Raw genomic sequence first — 19,597 nt, forward strand, 5'->3', positions numbered from 1 at the left:
TCATTAGTAGCAGGTTCACGTGGATGAGGAGGAAGCTCTGGAACTCAGGATATGAGATGCATGTCATAAGTGAAAGGAAATTGGAAGAAAACAAAAGCAAGCAACTGTGGCAATGTGCACTGGTCTAAAGCGTAGGCATTTGCCACAGTGAGGAATTTCTGATCTATGTTGACTTATTTGCATTCGGGGACTTGGAGACCAGAATCTGCTTGTATCTTCCAAAGTGTAAAAGAGGACGCAAAACTCAGATAAAAAATGCTTGCTTGAAATGAAAAGTAAGTATATGTACAAACACAGGAATAGGCACGTGGGGAAAAGGTTTGAAGGGAAGCACTGACTGGAAAATATCTTTTTAGTCCAATTAGCTTCTTCACAGAAGAGTGTAGGAGTCAATGAAAGCTGTCCAAGTCACCTTTGCTCTGTCTGCTTTGAGATGTACTTGTCTGTTCTAATTTTGGGAGGATGGACTTAGATCTACATGCACTATGAAAAATTCTCTATATCTTACAGAAGGTCCTGGGAATTAGCTGATTATGGGGGAAAATAAAAATACATAAAACCAAGGGGCACAGGTTACAAGGAAGGGTACTGGATCGGTATCTCCAAGATGAGCTGTTCATGGGCAGTCCTGTTGCACAGGCACTCTTGTTCAAGGATGCTGCTTAGAGGTGTCTGTCCTCGTGTTTAATAGGTTTCCTGTCTTGGAGACTCATCTTCCTAATTCCCCCGGAAGAGACAGTAGCAGGTACTCACTGGACTCATCTCTCACATGATTAACAGGATCACCGGAACAGGTTGCCCAAGCAAGTTGTGGAGTGTCAGTCCTTGGAGGTGTTAAAAACTTGAATGGACAAGGCCCTCAGCAACCTGCTGCTCTAGTTGACTCTGGTATGACCATGGGGGGTGGCCTAGACAGTCTCCAGAGGTGCCTTCTGTCCTCTGTGACTCTGTGAATTATGGTCTGGAGTGACTACGTCCATAGTAATGAGTTCATATTTCCATGGTTAACCTTTATTTTGGCTTTTCTCTTTAGGTTGACACAAAAAATTGCTATATGTGGTGACTTTTGCAATGTAAGTATTCTGCCTAGACATGTGCTGAAATGAGCAAAATCTCACCACGTGTGAGATCATCATTCTTTATTATTTGATGATGACTTCCAGTGTCCATAAAAGTTTGTTGAATTTTAACTTGTGACTAAAAGGTTGCATATTCCACTCGAGCCAGCTGGCCCGCTGTGCATCTCAGCTGTTCAACATTGCATCCAGTCCGCATCTGATAGGTGCAGTAAGAGTTGTAGGTAGGAAGAGTGGCACAGATGTGTCTCCCATTAACCCAATTCTGGAGAGAGTGGCTGGGTGAGAAAGTGAATTGTCCCTATGCCCTTTTTCACAGACCAACACTAACCACCATCCAATAGTTGAACACATTCATTTATCAGTTAAAGCAAAATAGGTGTTGGTGGAATGGCTGGATATAATGAAGAATTATGAACTTCAGGGCAAGAAGTGTTCTTTGTTTTGGGTGGTATGCAGTGGAATGGCTAACAAAGCTGGGATGAAGGTGAGCAAGGCAAAAATTGGGCTAAAGAGAAGTTATTGGCTAACATGGAGTGCAGTTCGGTTCTGAAGTGTCATCTTGGGTGCAGTCTCATTAATTTAGCGGTTATAAACTAGATAAATCTGCTATGGGAAACAATCCTGACCTGATAAGAAAGCGGGAAAAAACATTTCTATTTCCTACAAAATCTTTCTTTGCTCAGATCCCCAATTCTAAGATTTAAATCCTTTCGGATTTTGTGAGGAAGACAGATTTCAGATTTCTCTTTACATATATTTCCAGCTCTTTGATCTGGGAAATAGGGTCAACTATTATGCACTGATTATGTGAAGTATGCATACTTTAATTAGCAAAATTTCATAAATTTTTCCACAAGTTCTGTTGAAAAATATAATTTTAGGCAAGGTAGGCCTCTGGCATTAATGCATTCCATCAGTTTGTTAGACACAAAATCTTTTTAGGAGCTTTTATCTCTAAGGTCTTGCAGAGATTGAGCCAAATGACATTTAGTTTTGAGCTTCCCTATCATTATCATTCAGAAAATTGTCATGGACCATAGGTGAAAATGTTCTTAAGACACTGGTTAAATGTATTTACTACAGGTCAATACTTTAATATTCTTGTAGATATACTGTAATTACAAAGGGTGTGCTGGGCTGACCCTGTCTGGACGCCAGGTGCCCACCAAAGCTGCTCTGTCACTCCCCTCGTCAGCTGGACAGGGGAGAGAAAATATAACGAAAAGGCTCCTGGGTTGAGATAAGGACAGGGAGAGATCATTCACCAGTTACCATCATCGGCAAAACAGACTCGACTTGGGGAAATTAGTTTAATTTATTACCAATCAAATCAGAGTAAGGTAATGAGAAATAAAAATTAAATCTTAAAACACCTTCCCTCTACCCCTCCCTTCTTCCCGCGCTCAACTTCACTCCCGAGTTCCCTACCTCCTCCCCTCCATTGGCACAGAGGGACGGGAATGGGGGCTGCAGTCAGTTCATCACAAGTTGTCTCTGCCGCTCCTTCCTCCGCAGGGGGAGGACTCCTCACACTCTGACCCTGCTCCAGTGTGGGGTCCCTCCCACAGCAGACAGTCCTCCACAAACTTCTCCAACATGAGTCCTTCCCACCAACTGCTCCAGCACTTCCATGGGGTGCAGTCCTTCAGGAGCAGACTGCTCCAGTGTGGGTCCCCCGTGGGGTCACAAGTCCTGCCAGCAAACCTGCTCCAGCCTGGGCTCCTCTCTCCACAGGGCCACAGCTCCTGCCAGGAGCCTGCTCCAGCGCGGGCTTCCCATAGGGTTCCAGCCTCCTTCAGGCATCCCCCTGCTCCGGTGTGGGGTCCTCCAGGGGCTGCAGGTGGATATCTGCTCCACCATGGACCTCTACGGGCTGCAGGCGCACAGCCTGCCTTACCATGGTCTTCCCCACGGACTGCAGGGGAATCTCTGCTCTGGCACCTGGAGCACCTCCTCCCCCTCCTTCTGCACTGACCTTGGTGTCTGCAGGGTTGTGCCTCTCACATATTCTCACTCCTCTCTCTGGCTGCAGTTGCCCAGGAATTTTTTTTCCACCTTCTTAACTATGTTATCTCAGAGGTGCTACCACCATCACTGATGGGCTCAGCCTTGGCCAGCAGTGGGTCCGTCTTGGAGCCGGCTGGCATTGGCTCTACTGGACACAGGGGAAGCTTCCAGCAGCTCCTCACAGAAGCCACCCCTGTAGCCCCCTCTGCTACCAAAACCTTGCCACGTAAACCCAATACAAGGGGTCTTCTTGTTCACTTCACTGTCTGAGAAAGCCGATTTTTCCATTGGAAACATTTATAATTGTTTTCCCCTAATTGTTTTAGCTATGTTATAATCATGTCATATAGTGACCTTTAAAAAGGTGTCTAGAAAAGCCTGCAGCTGTTCCCTCCTTGGTTTCTCTCTACTGAGTTGTATTTAAGCCAGTGTCTCTGAAAACAGGCAGTAATAAAAGGGATATTATCCTTAGCAAATATCTTAATCATGGTAAATCTCTGTTGCCCTACAAATGACTGCATGGGGGATTAGAGCTGAGTAAGCCATTTGCTGAATATCACTGCCACCTTTCCTAGGCCATTTAGCCATGTTTAATTTTTCAGGGTGAAACATGAAACCCACTAATACAAATGTTAGCATTTGGACTGAATTATATCCAGACTGTAACAGTTATAGCAGGCTTAGGACCAGATTGTGACTGATCTGTAGGAGGCCAGTTCTTCTTGGGAGAGTGAGAGAAAAAAAAAAATGCAGATTCATTCCCAGCCCCAGCTCTCTTATGTCACTTACGCTGCCTTTGTTCTTTTCAATATTTATATAAGGCTATTATGGGTTGAAGTACCCGTAAATATATGGATGATGCTTAGCTCTGTATTTTTTTTATATCAATCACAGTCCTGGGTCCAATGCCTGGGACCCATCAGTGTCTGGATGAAAGACAGCTGGCTTTGGTTCGTCCTGGCTAAGATGGAGGTGGCAATGCTATGAAGCAGAAAATACTTTCAGGGACTTGTCTCCTCTGGAACATCACTTTTGATCTGTTTGTTTATCCAGATTTCTATCAGCTTGCCCAGAAACACTGAGAGTATCGGTTCTCCGGTGATCAAGCTTAAGGGAACCTTTTGGGACTCTGAAATACTGCTGCGTATTTAATTCTTTCTTTTTTCTTCTTTTTTTCTTCCTTTTAAGAAGGCAGTTTCTTCTATCTGTGCCAGCCCAGGGGACTGCAACCCTAACCAGTTTGGAGTCAGCCAGAGCCTTGGGAACTGGCAGCTCCAATAGGTGTTTCCTAGGGCAGAATTTAGTGACCGTGAGGTAGCATCCGTTTCAAGTGGCACAGCCCTCTTACTCCAGACTGCACATCACCCATAAACTGCACTGGTTCCCAAGGAGTGTGCACTCAGATTCACCTCCCCGCTCTAATATCTCAAGCCATCCATCAGGCAGCTTCCCCCATAAGCCACGAACACGACTTCCCAGAGCGGCTACAAGGGTAAGAACTGCGAGTGTGAGAGGCAGAGTTTTGTTGTTGACTGTCTCATGGCTGCTGGACTGACTTTCAGCAGAGATGTGAATGTCTGTGCATCGCGGTGTCTTCTGGGCTAAATGCAATATTCACGGTGGTTAAATCCCAGTCAAGTTTCCAAATGACAAGCCCTGACTTTGAATGGTCAACAGAATTTAATAAATATTCTAAGGACCTTAAATGGGTCCACAGGACATGTGGTTAAGCAATCAGTTATATTTGTTAATTGGGAGATGTAGCTAATAATAACTGAATCAGAAGAGGAAATTGAATTAGTGCCTTGTAAGAAATAAGACCTTCACAGAGGACCCTGGCACTCACTCATTAGAGACTTCAAAATTGATCTTTTTCTAAAGTTAATCAACTATTTCATATTTCAACCACAGCAGGCAGTCACAAGTACTCTCCCTTTCCATGATATTTGTTTAACATTAACTATGTATAGCTTGTCCTATTGCAGAGTTTTGTGCCTTTGTGCTTTCAGCCTGAAGGCATATTTTTTTTTCCTGAGGAAAAAAAAAGTCTATTAAAGTCTATAAATTTCTATTATATTCTGTTAAGTTTTACACTGTATAGCCAGGTTAAAACCTTGATCCCATTTCCCTCACAGAAGAAACACAAATCCTATGGGAGACAATTATAGATGAAGATGATAGCCCTTAGTTCAGTGTATTATTCAGATGCCTTCATGGTGATTGTGGATGAAATACCTACATAGATAAAATGATGATTGATTCTTCACAGCTGTATGAGGTTTCTCCCTACCAACAACCTCTCTAGTGTTGAAAAGAGCTTCTATTCCTGATTCCTGTCACTGTTTTACGCACTCAGCTGGTAGTGGGTTTATCCCTATAGGTATTGCTGAAGGATGTGTGTTCTTCGCACAGATTCTCCCATGAATGAATTAGGTCTTAATTCGGTCTTTATCTACAGGGATCGATGAGAACGTGTTTTTCCCATTCAATAAATATTTTAGAGGTTTGAAAGTTTCCCTGCAGTGGGATAGAAACTAGGATCTTTCAGAGATTTTTGTAAAAAGGCTGCAGAATGAGAAGGAAGATTATGTACTGGAATAGTGTCTAGGGTTAAGATTCTCACCTGGACTGTGAGGGTTTGGACCAGGGTTTTCATGTTCCAGGTGGATGCTCTGATCACCAGGTAATAGGCTGTTTTGAGGGGGCTATTTTTTGACTTCGAGTAGGAATTTCCAAGTTGAGTGTGAGGAGTCGTTTTTTTCTCAGACATTTCTTTTAAATCAGCATGTGCCTGTTTTGGTATAATATGTGTTTTCTCCACGCATTTTCTTCTGAAAAAATCTAATCTCATGTAGAAATTAGCCCTGCTTTGATCATGGGTTAAGCCAGATGACCTCCTGAGGAGTCTTCCAACCTAAATTCTATGATTCGACTTTGGTGCAAAATTCCTCTCCATCTCCAATAAGGGAAAATCATTCTTGAACCTATAGTTACAATACAGTAAAAAATCTCACATTAAGTGCTAGCTGCCATGGTGTAAAGACTTAAGTATTAAACTAGAAAGTAATTATTAGCTAGTGTTCTCAGTTACTGAGTAGTTTGATGCATATGGACTTTGCATAAGTTCTCATATATATGTGTGTGTGTGTGTGATATTAGGCATAGAGAACCAGTGACAGGGAGAGACAAAAGTTATGTCTATGCTAGTAAATGATCCAGGGCCAGGGGCAGCCCCAGGCACTGGCTGATGGTTATATCTACACTGTTTGGTTGTTAGTGTGCTCTATGGCACAATTTTGACTTGGTACAACTAGGAGCATTTCAGATGAAATGGCTGATCATGCTTGGGAGGTTACCATGGGTCAGGGACCCTTCCCGTTAAGCGATTTGGATGCTGTTGTGGCTACGTTTCTAATGGTAAATAACATAATCAAGTGGAAGGTCACTCTACAGAGGCTAGGGAGGTTGAGGTTATATTCCTGCCCATGCCTTGGGTTGGCTGGCATGACTGTAGGCATGCCATTTCAGTTTTCTTAGACTCTTTCTTTCACACTTGTAGATGTCTAGCTGTAAAGACTCAGCTTTTCAAAATAGCGTTTGTCTTCTGTGGTGTGTTGGCAGACATACATGGGGAAGGCCTGTTCTAGGTTGGGACCTCTAGAGGTTCCCATAATACAAATAATAATAGTAAAGAGAAGGGAATGACATGTGATTTCTTATGAAATAATTGCCCAATCTCCTTGACAGATGTAAACTGAGTGACTGTTCTGTGTGCACCGGCCTTACAAAAGCAAGAATGTATTTTGCATTCTTGGACTGACCATTTCAAGAAGGATTTGGGGATCAGCTTTGCAGATCTGTATTTGCAACAGTCAAGAGCAGCTTCCACCATTAACAAATTTACTATAACTCCTATTGAATCTTCCAAGGGAGAGCTGCTGTGAAAAAAGAGCTATTGAGGATCATTATGTTTGCATTTGAGCTGCTGTGATGTAGAATAAATGCTTGGCACATAAAGGGCTGATTTATGGATGAGAAAGGTGCCTAAAGATGGGCTTTTGCCTTCCCCTGCCACAGGCTTCTAATATCACTGTGTGGTAATCACTCAATTGCGATGCCTCACTTATTTCTCTGTAAAATGAAATTATTGGCTATTTACAGGAACTGGCACGTGCTAGATTAAAATATGTTCATTAAATGTGCTGATAATGCCAGAGAGAGAATGCATAATGCAAATGATCAGTGCTACTCTAGCAAATGCAGTTGTAAGGCTGGGATTGTGCTGGCAGCTGATGTGCACCTCTGGGCGTATGCCCAGAATTGCTGCTGCCTCTGACAAGCTCACACCATGGGGAGGTGAGAGGGTTCCCTTCATGCTGAGTGCCCGCCTCTGGATCAGCTGAGTAATTAAGTGTTTGTTTCCTTCCAGATGAATACAAGAGTAAAGTAGCCTGTGAAGATGACAAGCTGAGGCTAAGCTGTAAGAAGAGCATGGTGATAGCCATTTACTCTGCTATCTTTGGAAGGACACAAGGAGGCAACCTGGAGTGCCCATACCAAAACCTAGGGATGCCCATGATTGGTAAGCAGGGGAACGGCTTGACAGAGCACACTGATCTGGGCAGGGTGATTTCATTTGTTGTCATCATGGTAGAACTGGCACAGATCCTGACTAGGAAAAGCAGGATTGGGACATGCAACCTGCCATGGTGGTGCTCCTGCTGTATGGTACCTTGTTAACTAGTGGTGAGCTTCATCATGAGCACCAAACTGAGGTTCACCTAGAAGCCCTAGCCAAGTTACCAAGCTGTAGACTTTTAGCAGATTCATCGGATTATGTGCTTGAAGGTACTCCTTGAATTTCTTGTTCAATTTTCTGTCCTCCTGGTGGTTCATACACTGAACCTCTATCTATAATATGGAGGACCATATTATTGGTGGATGTCATGGACCATCTGTGACCCAGTCAAGCCTTGACATTGCATTTAAACTTTTACTGAAGTTAAAGCAAGGGGTGAAAATTCAAAAAGCAAGTTGTTAAGTTGTATCACATTATGGTTGACTTACAGTACCTTCAAGTAGCTTCTTTACTCTCAGGCTATTATAGTCTCTTACATTCATGTGTTAAAGGTCAATAAATTTAAAAACATTCATAGAACTGTCTGTTCTTGAGCCAGTGTGAAATTACTCTGAATATCGTAGGCCGTGGCAGAGAGAGCAACTGTCCGCAGTGCAAAATCCTGTGGTCAGCGTTCCTCATCATCCTTTGCAGACGTGAGAGGGAATTAACGGGTTTCCCAAAGGAATTGCCTCCAGAGGGGGAAAGGCTTCAGAGGGGGCTGTACAGGGAAGCTTGAGCTGCTGCTATTGCCTGTGCTGGTATCTGTTCAGCTGTATCTGGGGATCTTTGGCTTCGCGTCTGCTGATCCAGTGCCCTTAAGGAGTTAAATGTTATTCAAACGGAAGCATGTGAAGTGACTGCTTGGAAATATGATACGCAGATGATGGGTGTCAGTAGGAAACCGCAGGTGGAATCAGGCCAGTCAGGTTGTTTGTGCAGCATGGTGAGTGCCTTGTGTGTGTAGCTGTGAAAATCTGAGCACTTGCAGCACAGCTGAGTAGTTCAGGGTCTCCCACCCAGTCCCATAGTTCAGATGCACGGCAGGAGAGTTACCGTCCTTTAACAGGTTGCCTCCCATCTCCTGAGGTGACCTGTGTCCCTGGATGTGCCACTGTTGTCCCCCAGTTGCCAGGGTGCAGAAGCCAGAACAGATACGTGTAACAGGTTAGCCGAGGCCTCTTTCATGTGGTGTTTGGGATGGGCTACGAGTGGGTACGCTGGTTGCTGTGGTGGTTCAGCTGCTGGGTGATAACTTGCCAAGTCAGCGAAACTCGATGGGTTTCTAGCGTGTACCTGAGCACACCGCTCCTTTGTCCTTGCTGAGAGAGCAGAAACAGGCACGCACTGGTGACAAGGTACTAGCACCAGGACCGGCTCTTGAATGTCAGCATGAAGCAAAACTCTATGTGAAGCCACAAAGGGTAAAGTTTTACTCTTCTTTGCCCAGATGCAAAGTCCTAAAACTTGTACTGGCTGAGAGCAGAGTATGTGGCACTAGAAAATGGGGTGGGAGGCAGCGGAGCTGGGAGAGCAAAGCTGTAGCGAAGAGAACAAGCAGTGAGGTGTGACAGCAGGGCTGCATGTGCCATACCATCTATAGCACTTATATGCCCTGTTGTTTTCAAACTGGCCTTCTGATCTCTACAAATTGTGTTGTTTGCCCAAGGAAATAAGGTACTGGATCCTAGAGTGTAGCACGCAGTCTGCTGCTGGGATGAGGCTGGGCCTTCCCCCAGTGTCAGCTCTTCAGTGAAACTGGTTGCAAGAGCAGGCTCAGTACAAGACAATGTAATGCCAAGCTAGTGGTGGGAATGCCGGGGCAGCTTTACACTGAAAGCCAGTGCAAGGTTTTAAGCTGTGAACTAATGCTAAAAATGATTGAGTTGTTGGACAGGGACAAATATTTGCATGTTTGGAGTTGCTGGGGTCTCAAGTATCTGTTAAGCCAGGCTGGTGCTGCTGGGGTGGCTATGTCCTGCCTGCATAACAGCGAAGGGAGGGTAGGAGGTGTCTCTGGGACAGTGGCGGGCTGCGTGCCCTGCAGGGATGGGGATGAGAGCTGAGGCACTCACCATGGCCTTTCCCAGGTTTTCCCAGGCATTTGGGCATTGTGTGTGTAGGGTGCTGTGTATGGAGGGTATACTATAGACAGTATAGCTGTTGATGCTGATGTTCCCCTGCATGCTGAAATCCTGAGTGGAGGGGGTGTGTGTGTGTGTGTGTGAGCTTAGCTAAAAAAAATGTGAGTGAGCAGGTGGTCTTTCAACTCACCATGCTCCATCCCTCAAATCCCAGCTATATTTGAGAGTGTTTGTCCAGGTCTGCTCGTGTGTTCAGCAACAGCTCGCTGACCCCCTCGGCATGACGCTGCAAATGCTACAGGCAGTCTCTGCATATCGTGACCTTCCCTTCATCTGTTTGTGCGAGCTGACCCAAGGGGACAGAGCTGTAGGGATGCAGGAAAGGGAAGGTGAGTTGTGGCTGTCGTTATCACTCCTCTCTTGGCCCCATAGGAGAAACCGGTGTAGGATCCATCTGCAACCCAAATCAGTGAAAAGCATATTCACACCTTGCTTCCCCGTGGCACGCTGCAAGAAATAATAGTCCTGCCTACATTTACAGCATTGTTGTGCTCCCAGCTGCCACTGGCAATCGTGGGAGCGGTGCACAGAGTCCCCCAACCTGCTCCAGAAACTGTACTCCTGCCACGGGCCTGCCTAGCCCAGCAGGCAACTCTGTTCCTTCAGGAGCAGGTGAAAACATCACAGCTTATAAATCAAAGCTTTCTCTAGCTAGAGAACGTTTCCCTGCACGTTTCCACAGCCCTGCGATACGAGGAGGGCTGCTCCGTGACAGCCTTTGATCCCAAACATTCGCAACGAGCTGGTCTTACAAATATGACTGTATGACTCAGACTTTGCGGCAGCATCCAGTTCCCGTAAGGCAGAACCCAGCTATGTTCTGCACATGGCAGATTTATTCTGTTTGAATTTCACGGGCCTGATGATTTGTGTCAAGCCTGAGCCTTGGCAAAGGGCCTTTTCCCGGAAAGTAGGTCCTGGACAAGTTTGCAGTGATTATTTTTATCCAAGCAGTATGAGTTACTTGTTGAGTGAAGAACCTATACTTGCCCCAAAGGTGGGGAAGGGTATCTTTTATTCCTCTCCTAATGAAATACAGTTCAGAAAATTTTATTCCATTTTCTCTATGAACAAAATGCACATTTGGGTTGAATTCAGAAATCTACAGCTTCTGCAGATGAGGCTTTTAAAGAATCAAAGTCTAAGATGAGGAGGAGGGGTGGCCTAATAGAGCATTGTATATATTTACGACTCTGCCATAAGGTAAGGGAACAAATAATTTAATTTGTGTTGTTTCTGCCTTGAAAAACAAGACCTTGGACTCCTGTAGGAGTGTTGAGGAGATAAAGTCCACTAATGGTGAGTTTCTTGGATTCTGCAGAGACATGAGATACGTTAGGTGCTCAGGTGGAGGGATCTGAGGTATGGTGACGCTGCAGCCGTTTCACACCTTTAACACATTTAACCATCGTTGTGCTGCTTTTGGGTGATGTAAGATCCCCAAGTCAGACTTTGCACACCGTGCCATGCCAGACCCATGCTTTCTCTCTGTCTAACGTCTACATGAATGTGCTTAGCATCTGTGAAGGGAAAGTTGTTGTGAAGAACTCCATCCTATCCCTGTCATGTTAAAGAGAAAATCTGCCAGGATCCTCTTTTAACAGGAAACACGCTGAAACTTGTGTCTCTGACCGTAATGGGAAACCCCTGCCAACAGCTGGACCCCTCCTTGAATGCCTTGGGAACTCTGAAAAGCTCCTAAAGGAATTTGACCTTATTTGTAACTCTCTTAATGAAGCCACCATGTGCAGGGTCAATACACAGAGCATAGGGAGGTCTCTGGGGAAAGGGTTATTTGCAAGCAACAAACCATTAATATCCCTCAGCCCAGTGAGTCCTTTGCCCCTTTAGCATGCTGTTTACAGCTGCCTCTGCCTGCAGCTCTGACTGACTTGTTTATCCCGAGAGAAGCCGATTTAAAAAATGGCCTTTTCCTACTTGGATCTGAGTGCAAGATAATGGTCTAATTAGGAGACTGAGGAGGAAGAACTTCAATGTAAAACAATTACTCTTTGCATCATTTAGTGGAGTGATATCCTTGCTCATACTCAGTGCACCTGACATGTTCACGTACATTTTCGCAGTAGCTACCCTCCTGAACCATAGGGAATGAGATGGACATGTTCAGCTGACCTTTAACATCAGGATTCCGGTCTCCTCAAGGATCCTGTCTCTCTCCATCATGTATATAAAGAGCCAACAGCAATTTCATTCCTCACCTGGGCAGAAGGAATCTGGGCTTGGTTTTGGAGTCGGCACAAGATCGTGGGAACTCTGTCTCCAAAGCTGAGCTTTGGGTTGTGGTCTGTGGGTTAAGCTGAGCAGACTGCTGAGAAGTGAATTGTCACTTAACATACTAGTGCTCTCCTCTGCCTCTGTAGGGGGAAAATGGATGTGTTTACAAAGCCCTGAGGAAACTCAGATGGTCAGCGGTTCTCTCTGACTCACTGGATCTGATAAAGAAAGAGCAGAGGAATGAGTTCAGCAAAGGAGCCTGTGCTTTAGGTGCTCATTCCCTGGTATTTTTCATTTTAATGCAATGACAGAAGGTGATCCAACCCAGTTTGTTTTGATTTCCTCCTCTTAATACAGATGTATATATGAGTTGAACCAGAGCCTTCACAGTCCCTCATATAAATATTTATTACACCATATAAATAATGGACCCTTCTAGTTTGTTTATCTGTGATCAGATCTAGCATGTGAATAAGTATGAAGCACATGCACTAAAAAAAATTCATTTTATTCCATGATACATGTTTCTGTTCCTGCCAGCACAAGATCTGGTTTTAAGAGTGCTGCCCCTCCAGCTGTGCATTTCTGGCTCTCTTCTGCTTCACCATCCGTGACCATTTTTCATCCTGCGTTTCCATCAATGAAAGTTTGTGGTCTTCTTGGTCTTAAGTGAAATACTTAAAAATAAAAGGCCTCCAACCTGTGGAGCTGGAGCGACGAGGGGTAGTAACCTCTGGCACTGATGAGGGAGGCAGCGGGGGACCGGGGCGGCAGGAGGAGATGGGGTATCCACTGAAATCCGTGCTGGTCAGATAATGCCATGTAGCACAGCCGTCCTTCAGTGAATCCCAGTGCTTGTGGCTGAAACCCTGCATCCTGATTTCACCATATGGGAGATGATGGCCTTTAAAAGGGCTGCAAGGCTGGGTTTGTGGGATGAGCAGCAGACGTGGGAGGGAGTCAGACTGCGTCTTTCCAACGTGCACACCGGGCTTCCAGAGCATGCCTGCCTGTAGGTGTGACTCTATGTACATTTGATTTACATTCAGTGCAGAAACTACTTTATTATGTGTACAGCTCATGATTAAGAACATGTTTTTAGAGGCCAATCTGTTTGTATGTAATAGAACCCACAAGTATCCAAGTTTGAAGGCTAAATAAATATCAGTTGCTGTTTAATTCACATATAATACCTTATTAAATTTAAATTGAAATGAAATTCCTGTATAGAACACTAAGTTAAAATGGGACAAAGCCTGCTTTCAGAAAGTTATTTTTCAATTTTAGATACTTTGCGTGTTTCACTTTTTGTCTCAAAACACCAGGAGGTAATTAAAATCACTTTACAGCTGTTTCTAGAAAACTCCAACTATTGTTGGATTCCATAGAGTCATAAAAATGATTTATATGAAGTTGTTTTTATATGCACGCAATTGCTATTTAAAAAAAAAAAAAGAAAAAATCCATATAAATTTGCTTCTGGGCAAGATCTTTCTCAAAGCCAAGGTTCAACTTGGTTTTAAAAAAGTTGTTTACAGTGGAGTATGACCCCATGCAGTGGTTGTAAATAAAAATTCTGAAAGTAGTAATTTAAATAACACTAGCAGGCTTTGTGATGATATCGGTATGATATTTAAGGAAGTAAAGGGGGTATTTGTACCAGTAGTATCAACTTCTTTAGTAGCCGATCTTATAAAAGATGCCTATTGCCCAATTACTAGTTAAAAGCAAATCCAGAATATAATCCTAATAATAAAAGGGCAGAATTTAAGAGATTTAAATCTATAGCATTTCAACTTATTTCCATGGAGTTACTCTGAATGAAACCAGTGTAACTTGTTCAGAACTGATAAAGTTCCTCTTAAAATAATTCAGATGTCACTCAAGAACATTACAAAATTACCACGATGGTGAATGCTGAGCCTGAGAAACAAAGGTAATGTGAAACCTGTGAGTTTGCAAGCACGCCATGCTTTATTTTAGGAACCAGGGGCAAGAAATGACTTGCAGATTGTGTCGGCTGGGTAGTCTCTTAAAAAAAGTGGGGCAGTCCCACAGCTTCCGAGGTTCAGACCTTGCTTCAGTCTAGTTCTAGGCGCTCGTTGAACTATACCCATGTTCAGGAAAATACTTTTGTTGGTCTGTAATGAATAGGAAGGACAAATGAAATCAGAGACTTTACAAAGCAGTAGATGCATTGAATGCATCCCTATCTTCTACTAAGTGAAGAAAAAGCTGTTAGCTTCTTTGCTTTTTATCTTGAATGCCTTACAGCCCACAATCAACTCTTCTCTGCTGCAAATTAAATAATAAAATTTTACTGTCATTGCCAGACCAAAACTGCTTTGTTCTCTGAGACTTCTTGGAGCCAAGTTTGAAGCTGTTTTCAGATTCTCACTTTAGCCCCCAAACCTGCAAAATGTTATTAATTTGCTCAACTTTACGCACTCTGAGTCACTCTCTGCAAAACTGGAGCCTCATATGTTTTATATGACTTCTGGTTCCAGATACAAAGGTGATAAGATGATGAAACCAAATGTTTCTAAATGTAACTATAGCATTTGTAATTAAACCTGCAATCAATCCTTCGGTTGCAGTCTCTTGATGTGATTAGCTGTGTTTAAGATAATTTTCTCTTTTCTGGCCTACTGCTGAAGTCTCCAAAGTTTTATGAAGTCTGTGGTGAGTAATTTTTCACTCTCTTTCATTAAAATGTACTTTTTGATATAAAGCTGGCCTTCTCTGCAGATCCTTCTAATGTTTGGATGTATATTTCTTTTTTAGCCAGCTATTTTCACTGACATTGTGCAAGACATAGAAGCTATATCCAGCTGCACCAACGCGAAGTTCCCTGCTGCTATTTGTAATAATGATGATGGCAATTTATATCACAAACCCAGCTCAACATGATACCAAAGTACCCCGCACTGCCAAATCAAAAACCAAATAGAAAGTCCTTCAAACATAAAAGCTCACAGCAAAAGAAACAGCATGCTGGGACTGATGCTGTTGTGAGGGAAGTAGACTCTTCTTGGCCTCAATGTTGACCATGATATGTTGGAGCATCTCTCTGACTCTGTTCTGCACAGCATCAGAGTGCTGGTACCACAGCCGGGGAGCAGGGACCTGGGAAACCAGAGCTAATGTGTGGGCCAAAGCCCCAGTGATACTTCCCCACCAGGCCTGACTGCAAACCCTTTTCCACAGCCCAGTGGCTTATCGAGCAAAAATTCTCCTGAGCCCGTGCTTACAGCTCAGAAATGCTTTTAACAATCTCTAATGAATTATTTTCTTTTATTTCCCTACTTGAAGAGGGTTTTCTTGTGCTTGGAACAGATTGACTGTGCAGGTTTTCTGAAGCTCGTTCTGTTCTGGCTTCCAAACCAGCAGCCTTTTAATTGTTTTGGGTCTCTGCTCCTGAGCTTTCCTCTTTGCACATCTGCTTCTGCATCTTTTCTTGTTTAAGGGTAGTCTTTTGTTTTCATTGGTTGGTCTTCACATTTATTGGTTTTAAGAGCTAAGTATCTGTAGTTTGTTTTTTTTTCCTCTTGTCTTCCACACTCCCTGTGGTTCTAAACCGAGCTCAATTCTTGTGTCCTCTATAGAGGCTTGCGTGTCATGGCAAGGAAGAGAAATCCAGTGTATTTCTGTTGCCCCCATCTGAAACCATGTGACAGCGCTACTCTGATAAAGAAGTTACCTTCCCAGGCTGTTTATTATAGAGAGAAAGTGGGCAAAGCCTATCTTTATTAACTGTCTTCTGCACCGGCTTTTAAAGAGAACATCAAACTTAATGGGCATGGGCTAAGCTAAAAATGCCTGAGATTTGATAAACTGCATGTGGTACAGACTGGGTCATCAATACTCTATGAAGACATCCTTCACAGGCTGCTAGGATGGCTGATTTTAGCTAATTTGCAGCTGAAGCAGAGGCTTAGACACCTCCAGCAGCTGTCGCTTTATGAGGGAGCCGAACTTTGTATCAACCACAGCTAATGGAGCATCTTATTTATTTTAAAGAAACTGTCCAAGAGCAGGAGAACTTCTTTCCTTCCTTCATGTTTATGACAGAGATTCTCTTGCAGAATGAGGCAGTTTTGAGTCACTCCTAGGTAAAATGTGAAGGAATTTATGCAGCTGCCTCACCTGCAAGGTTGGAGTTACTTTCTTCCTGCTTACGTCCTTTTTGCCATTCCATCAAAGTTTGCTTTCTCTTTTGGCAGATGACTAGATAACCACAGCGCTGATTCAGGCATCTGTCAGCTTTCTTTGCGGGAACTAAATTTCTCTCCTCTTAGTTAATTGACTCCTGCATCTTCCATCTTTCATTCTGTCCTTTCTGCTTCATAGCTCTCAGAAAGTAATTTTTCCTGTTTTATTCTTTAGCAAGAAATCATGCTGCATGTTTCAGAGAAAAATCCTGTCCTCTGCTTGGGAGGAATTTCCTCCTAAGGCTGTCAATTGTTTGTAAATGACTTCCCTCAAGGGAATATTCATCTTAGGTTGTTCCTCTCACCTACTGCTCAAAAGATAGCAGGAAAGCTAGGGTTCTGCTGACTGTTTTAATTCAAGATTTAGGTCTGCTCCTGATGCCTTTGCACTAAGCCAAAGTGGGCCACAGAATTAATCTCTTGATCAGGCACCACCAGTCCTGTTCCAGTTCCTAATCACTTACGTGCGCTGCTGGAAATAGTATTTTAGGCAGTGATTCTCTTTCTGAAGACTTTGATTACAGCCAATCATTTGGTTCTTTTGATACTTCAAGTTCTTATACTTTGTTGGTTGAAAAAGTAGAATGAGTGCTCCAGGTTTTTTTGCTAAATTCACAGACTCAGTGCATCCTCTGATAACTAGGTGGGGTTTTCTTCTCAGGCTCTATTTTTCTTTTTTTTTAAGTGCACACATGTTGCTATTGGGGTGTGCTCCATGCCTTGCTGTCTTTCCAGATCCATGAACAGCCTGTGGAAAACCAGTAGCTGACAGCCTTACAGCATGCTAACGTATTCACACACTCAGGTGTACATGGCCCTGCTTGCTCTGGACAGCCTGCCTCATCTGTGCAGGAACCTGCCCTTTACAGGCTCAACATGGATGTGGCAGGTGAGTCTGATCATGAGGTTAACAGATGCACAGATGTTCTTGAGCATCTGGCATATGCTCAACTTCACTGTGGGATTAGTCACCCATCTCAAAACTAGGTGTCTAAATCTGTTTGTGGATCCATCTGTGATGACTCCTGCCTTGGAAGAGGCTCTGATCTCCACCAGAGCATCTAAGAGTTACCGTAATGCAAAAATTAAACTCTTTGGAAACATTCTTTCAAACCCAGATAGGTTTTGCAATCAAAAGCAGCAACTTACAGCTTGGATTTCAGATTTGGATGTGTCACCCTTATTGGAGAAAAACAAGTAACAGTGAGTAACCAAAGTAACGGATGTGATTAACAGGCATTGGGTCCAATTTCTTTTTTTCACCAGGAAGAGGTAATAAAGAAATAGTCAGGCTGGGAAGCAGCCTTAAACTGACTAAAACCCATTCATTGTGGTGAGCTTGATGATATGGACATTACATCACTGAGACTGGTTCCAGTTTTAAAGCCAATGCTGCCTGCAAGCTGCAGCTGGTAAAATCCTCCAGCATGGCTTTGTTGCCATCTGATTTGGGTTTTCACCCCGTCAGAGGCTGGGCTAATAAAGATAGTAGATCAGGGAGTATTACCATACTAAATGCAACTGGTAGGATGAATTACCTACTGAGGGCTTAGACTAAGAGTTGTGAAATGAAACTGGCCAGCAGTCTGCATTTGTGGAGTGATCCTGTGAAAGGGAATTCACCTTGTACCAGGAGCAAGGCTGGAGGGACATACAACGTCTAGAAAGTGGGGCCAGGAGTAAAGAGGATAAAGCGAGCTGATACCACTCTCTCCTAAACCCAAACTTTAATTCAAAATACTGTATTCCAAAAGCACAGCTGATATCTTTAAACACTTTCACATGTGGAAGTTTCACCGTAGCCAGGATTCGTATTTGCTCTTCGGCAGTGTACTGAAGCAATCCAAGACTAATGAAAGCCAAGGGTAACTCTGGGCCAGCCTGTGTAAGTGGGCTCTCTATCATCTGTGAGGTCTTAAAGTGGTTTTTATTGCTCTGCTGTGGGATTTGAGCTTTGCGGGCTTTAAAAGGTTCTTGGCAGGGGCCTGGCTCTGCTTAGCAGTACTTACCTCAGACTTAGTGATATGGTGTTGGCATTTGTGAGTGTCCTTCCCATCTCTCTGACACATGGGATCACTTGTTTTCACTGATGTCAGGATGGTATTTCATATAACATGCACAGTTTGCATTTAGCAAGCAAACAAGCAGCGAAAGAAAGGAGATGTTGCCCTGAATGAGCATAACATCTGGTGCAATGAGTGCTACATCTAGTCTCCCACTTCTGAAGACCTGGAAAATGTGAATTTGGCCGGCTAAAGGGGACCATAGCCCAACTCTGCTTTACCACATTGCTGGGCTTGGCTTACCTGCATCTTTTTGAGAGGCTAACTGCATGATTTATGGATAAGAGGGCCTCTGTTTCCTTGCCTTTCTGAGCTCTGGGAATGGGCACCTGGAGATGAAGACTTCTGACCTGGAATCACCTCCTGAAGAAGTACTGATATACTTGGAGATCTCACTTCAAACCAGCTCCCTAAGGACTTGTTTACATTTGGAAGTTAAATTACCTACACACACTTCATAACAGCCAACAGGAGTGTTGTTGAGTGTTTTTATACTCCTGAGACATGGGGGTAAAAGAAAATACTGTGTTGTCACTTTTAGGGCTCTGAATGACATGGTGGTGACTGATTTATGAGGGTGCTGTAGCCTCATCTATCAGTCAGCCATATCACAGATGTATTATTGACATCTTCAGTGCCAGTTAGTGAGGGAATAAAGATGCTTGAATATGACATTTTGGCATCCAGCTAAATGACCTCCTTATCACAAATCCTTTGAAGTGTATAAGGAAGATGGTTCCATTTGGAGGTTTTGATTGTTGCTCTTACATTTTTCAGTTCAATGTGTTATGTGGAGGATGAACACATTGACGGATCAAAAAAACCAAGAGGGGAGACCAAGCTAATCTCAGTATTGGTGTAGTCCTCCCTCAAAGTACTGCTGGCTGCTTGTCCTGGAGTTTATGGGAATGCACAAGGTATTTGTGCTTAGAAATTTTGTGGAGGGAAAAACAGGGAAAATTCCCTGTTGTGACCAAAAGGAAGTCTTTGAAGTGAATACTTTGTCAAATTTTGTCTATAGAGTCCATTTCTTTTTTTCAGGGCTGGAAGAATATGACTGATTCCAGGAGAAAGGCTCAGGCCTTACCATGGGGAAAATGAGAAGAGTATTTGGATTTACCATGTGGGAGCCTGGTGTTGTCAGTAGAGTTTAGCTGGATCTTGTAACGTAGGTACCTCAGATGACTTTCTGCCACCCCTGCATTCACCAGATTTGGGTGCTCATTAGGGTTTGGAGGTC

General features: G+C 43.6%; 1 protein-coding gene across 1 annotated transcript in view; it reads left to right on the forward strand.

Moving 5' to 3' along the window:
• The window catches only part of EVA1A (eva-1 homolog A, regulator of programmed cell death), a 210,360-nt gene that overhangs the window by 82,711 nt on the left and 108,052 nt on the right, over window positions 1-19,597 (forward strand). Inside the window, exon 4 of the mRNA XM_009467323.2 lies at window positions 7,516-7,668. Coding sequence (XP_009465598.1) covers window positions 7,516-7,668 — 153 coding nt within the window. The remainder of the gene's footprint in view (window positions 1-7,515; window positions 7,669-19,597) is intronic.

The sequence above is a fragment of the Nipponia nippon genome, unplaced genomic scaffold, assembly GCF_047370975.1.
Source record: "Nipponia nippon isolate SJK-2023a ecotype South Korea unplaced genomic scaffold, ASM4737097v1 scaffold_4, whole genome shotgun sequence".
In the NCBI taxonomy this organism is placed as follows: domain Eukaryota; kingdom Metazoa; phylum Chordata; class Aves; order Pelecaniformes; family Threskiornithidae; genus Nipponia; species Nipponia nippon.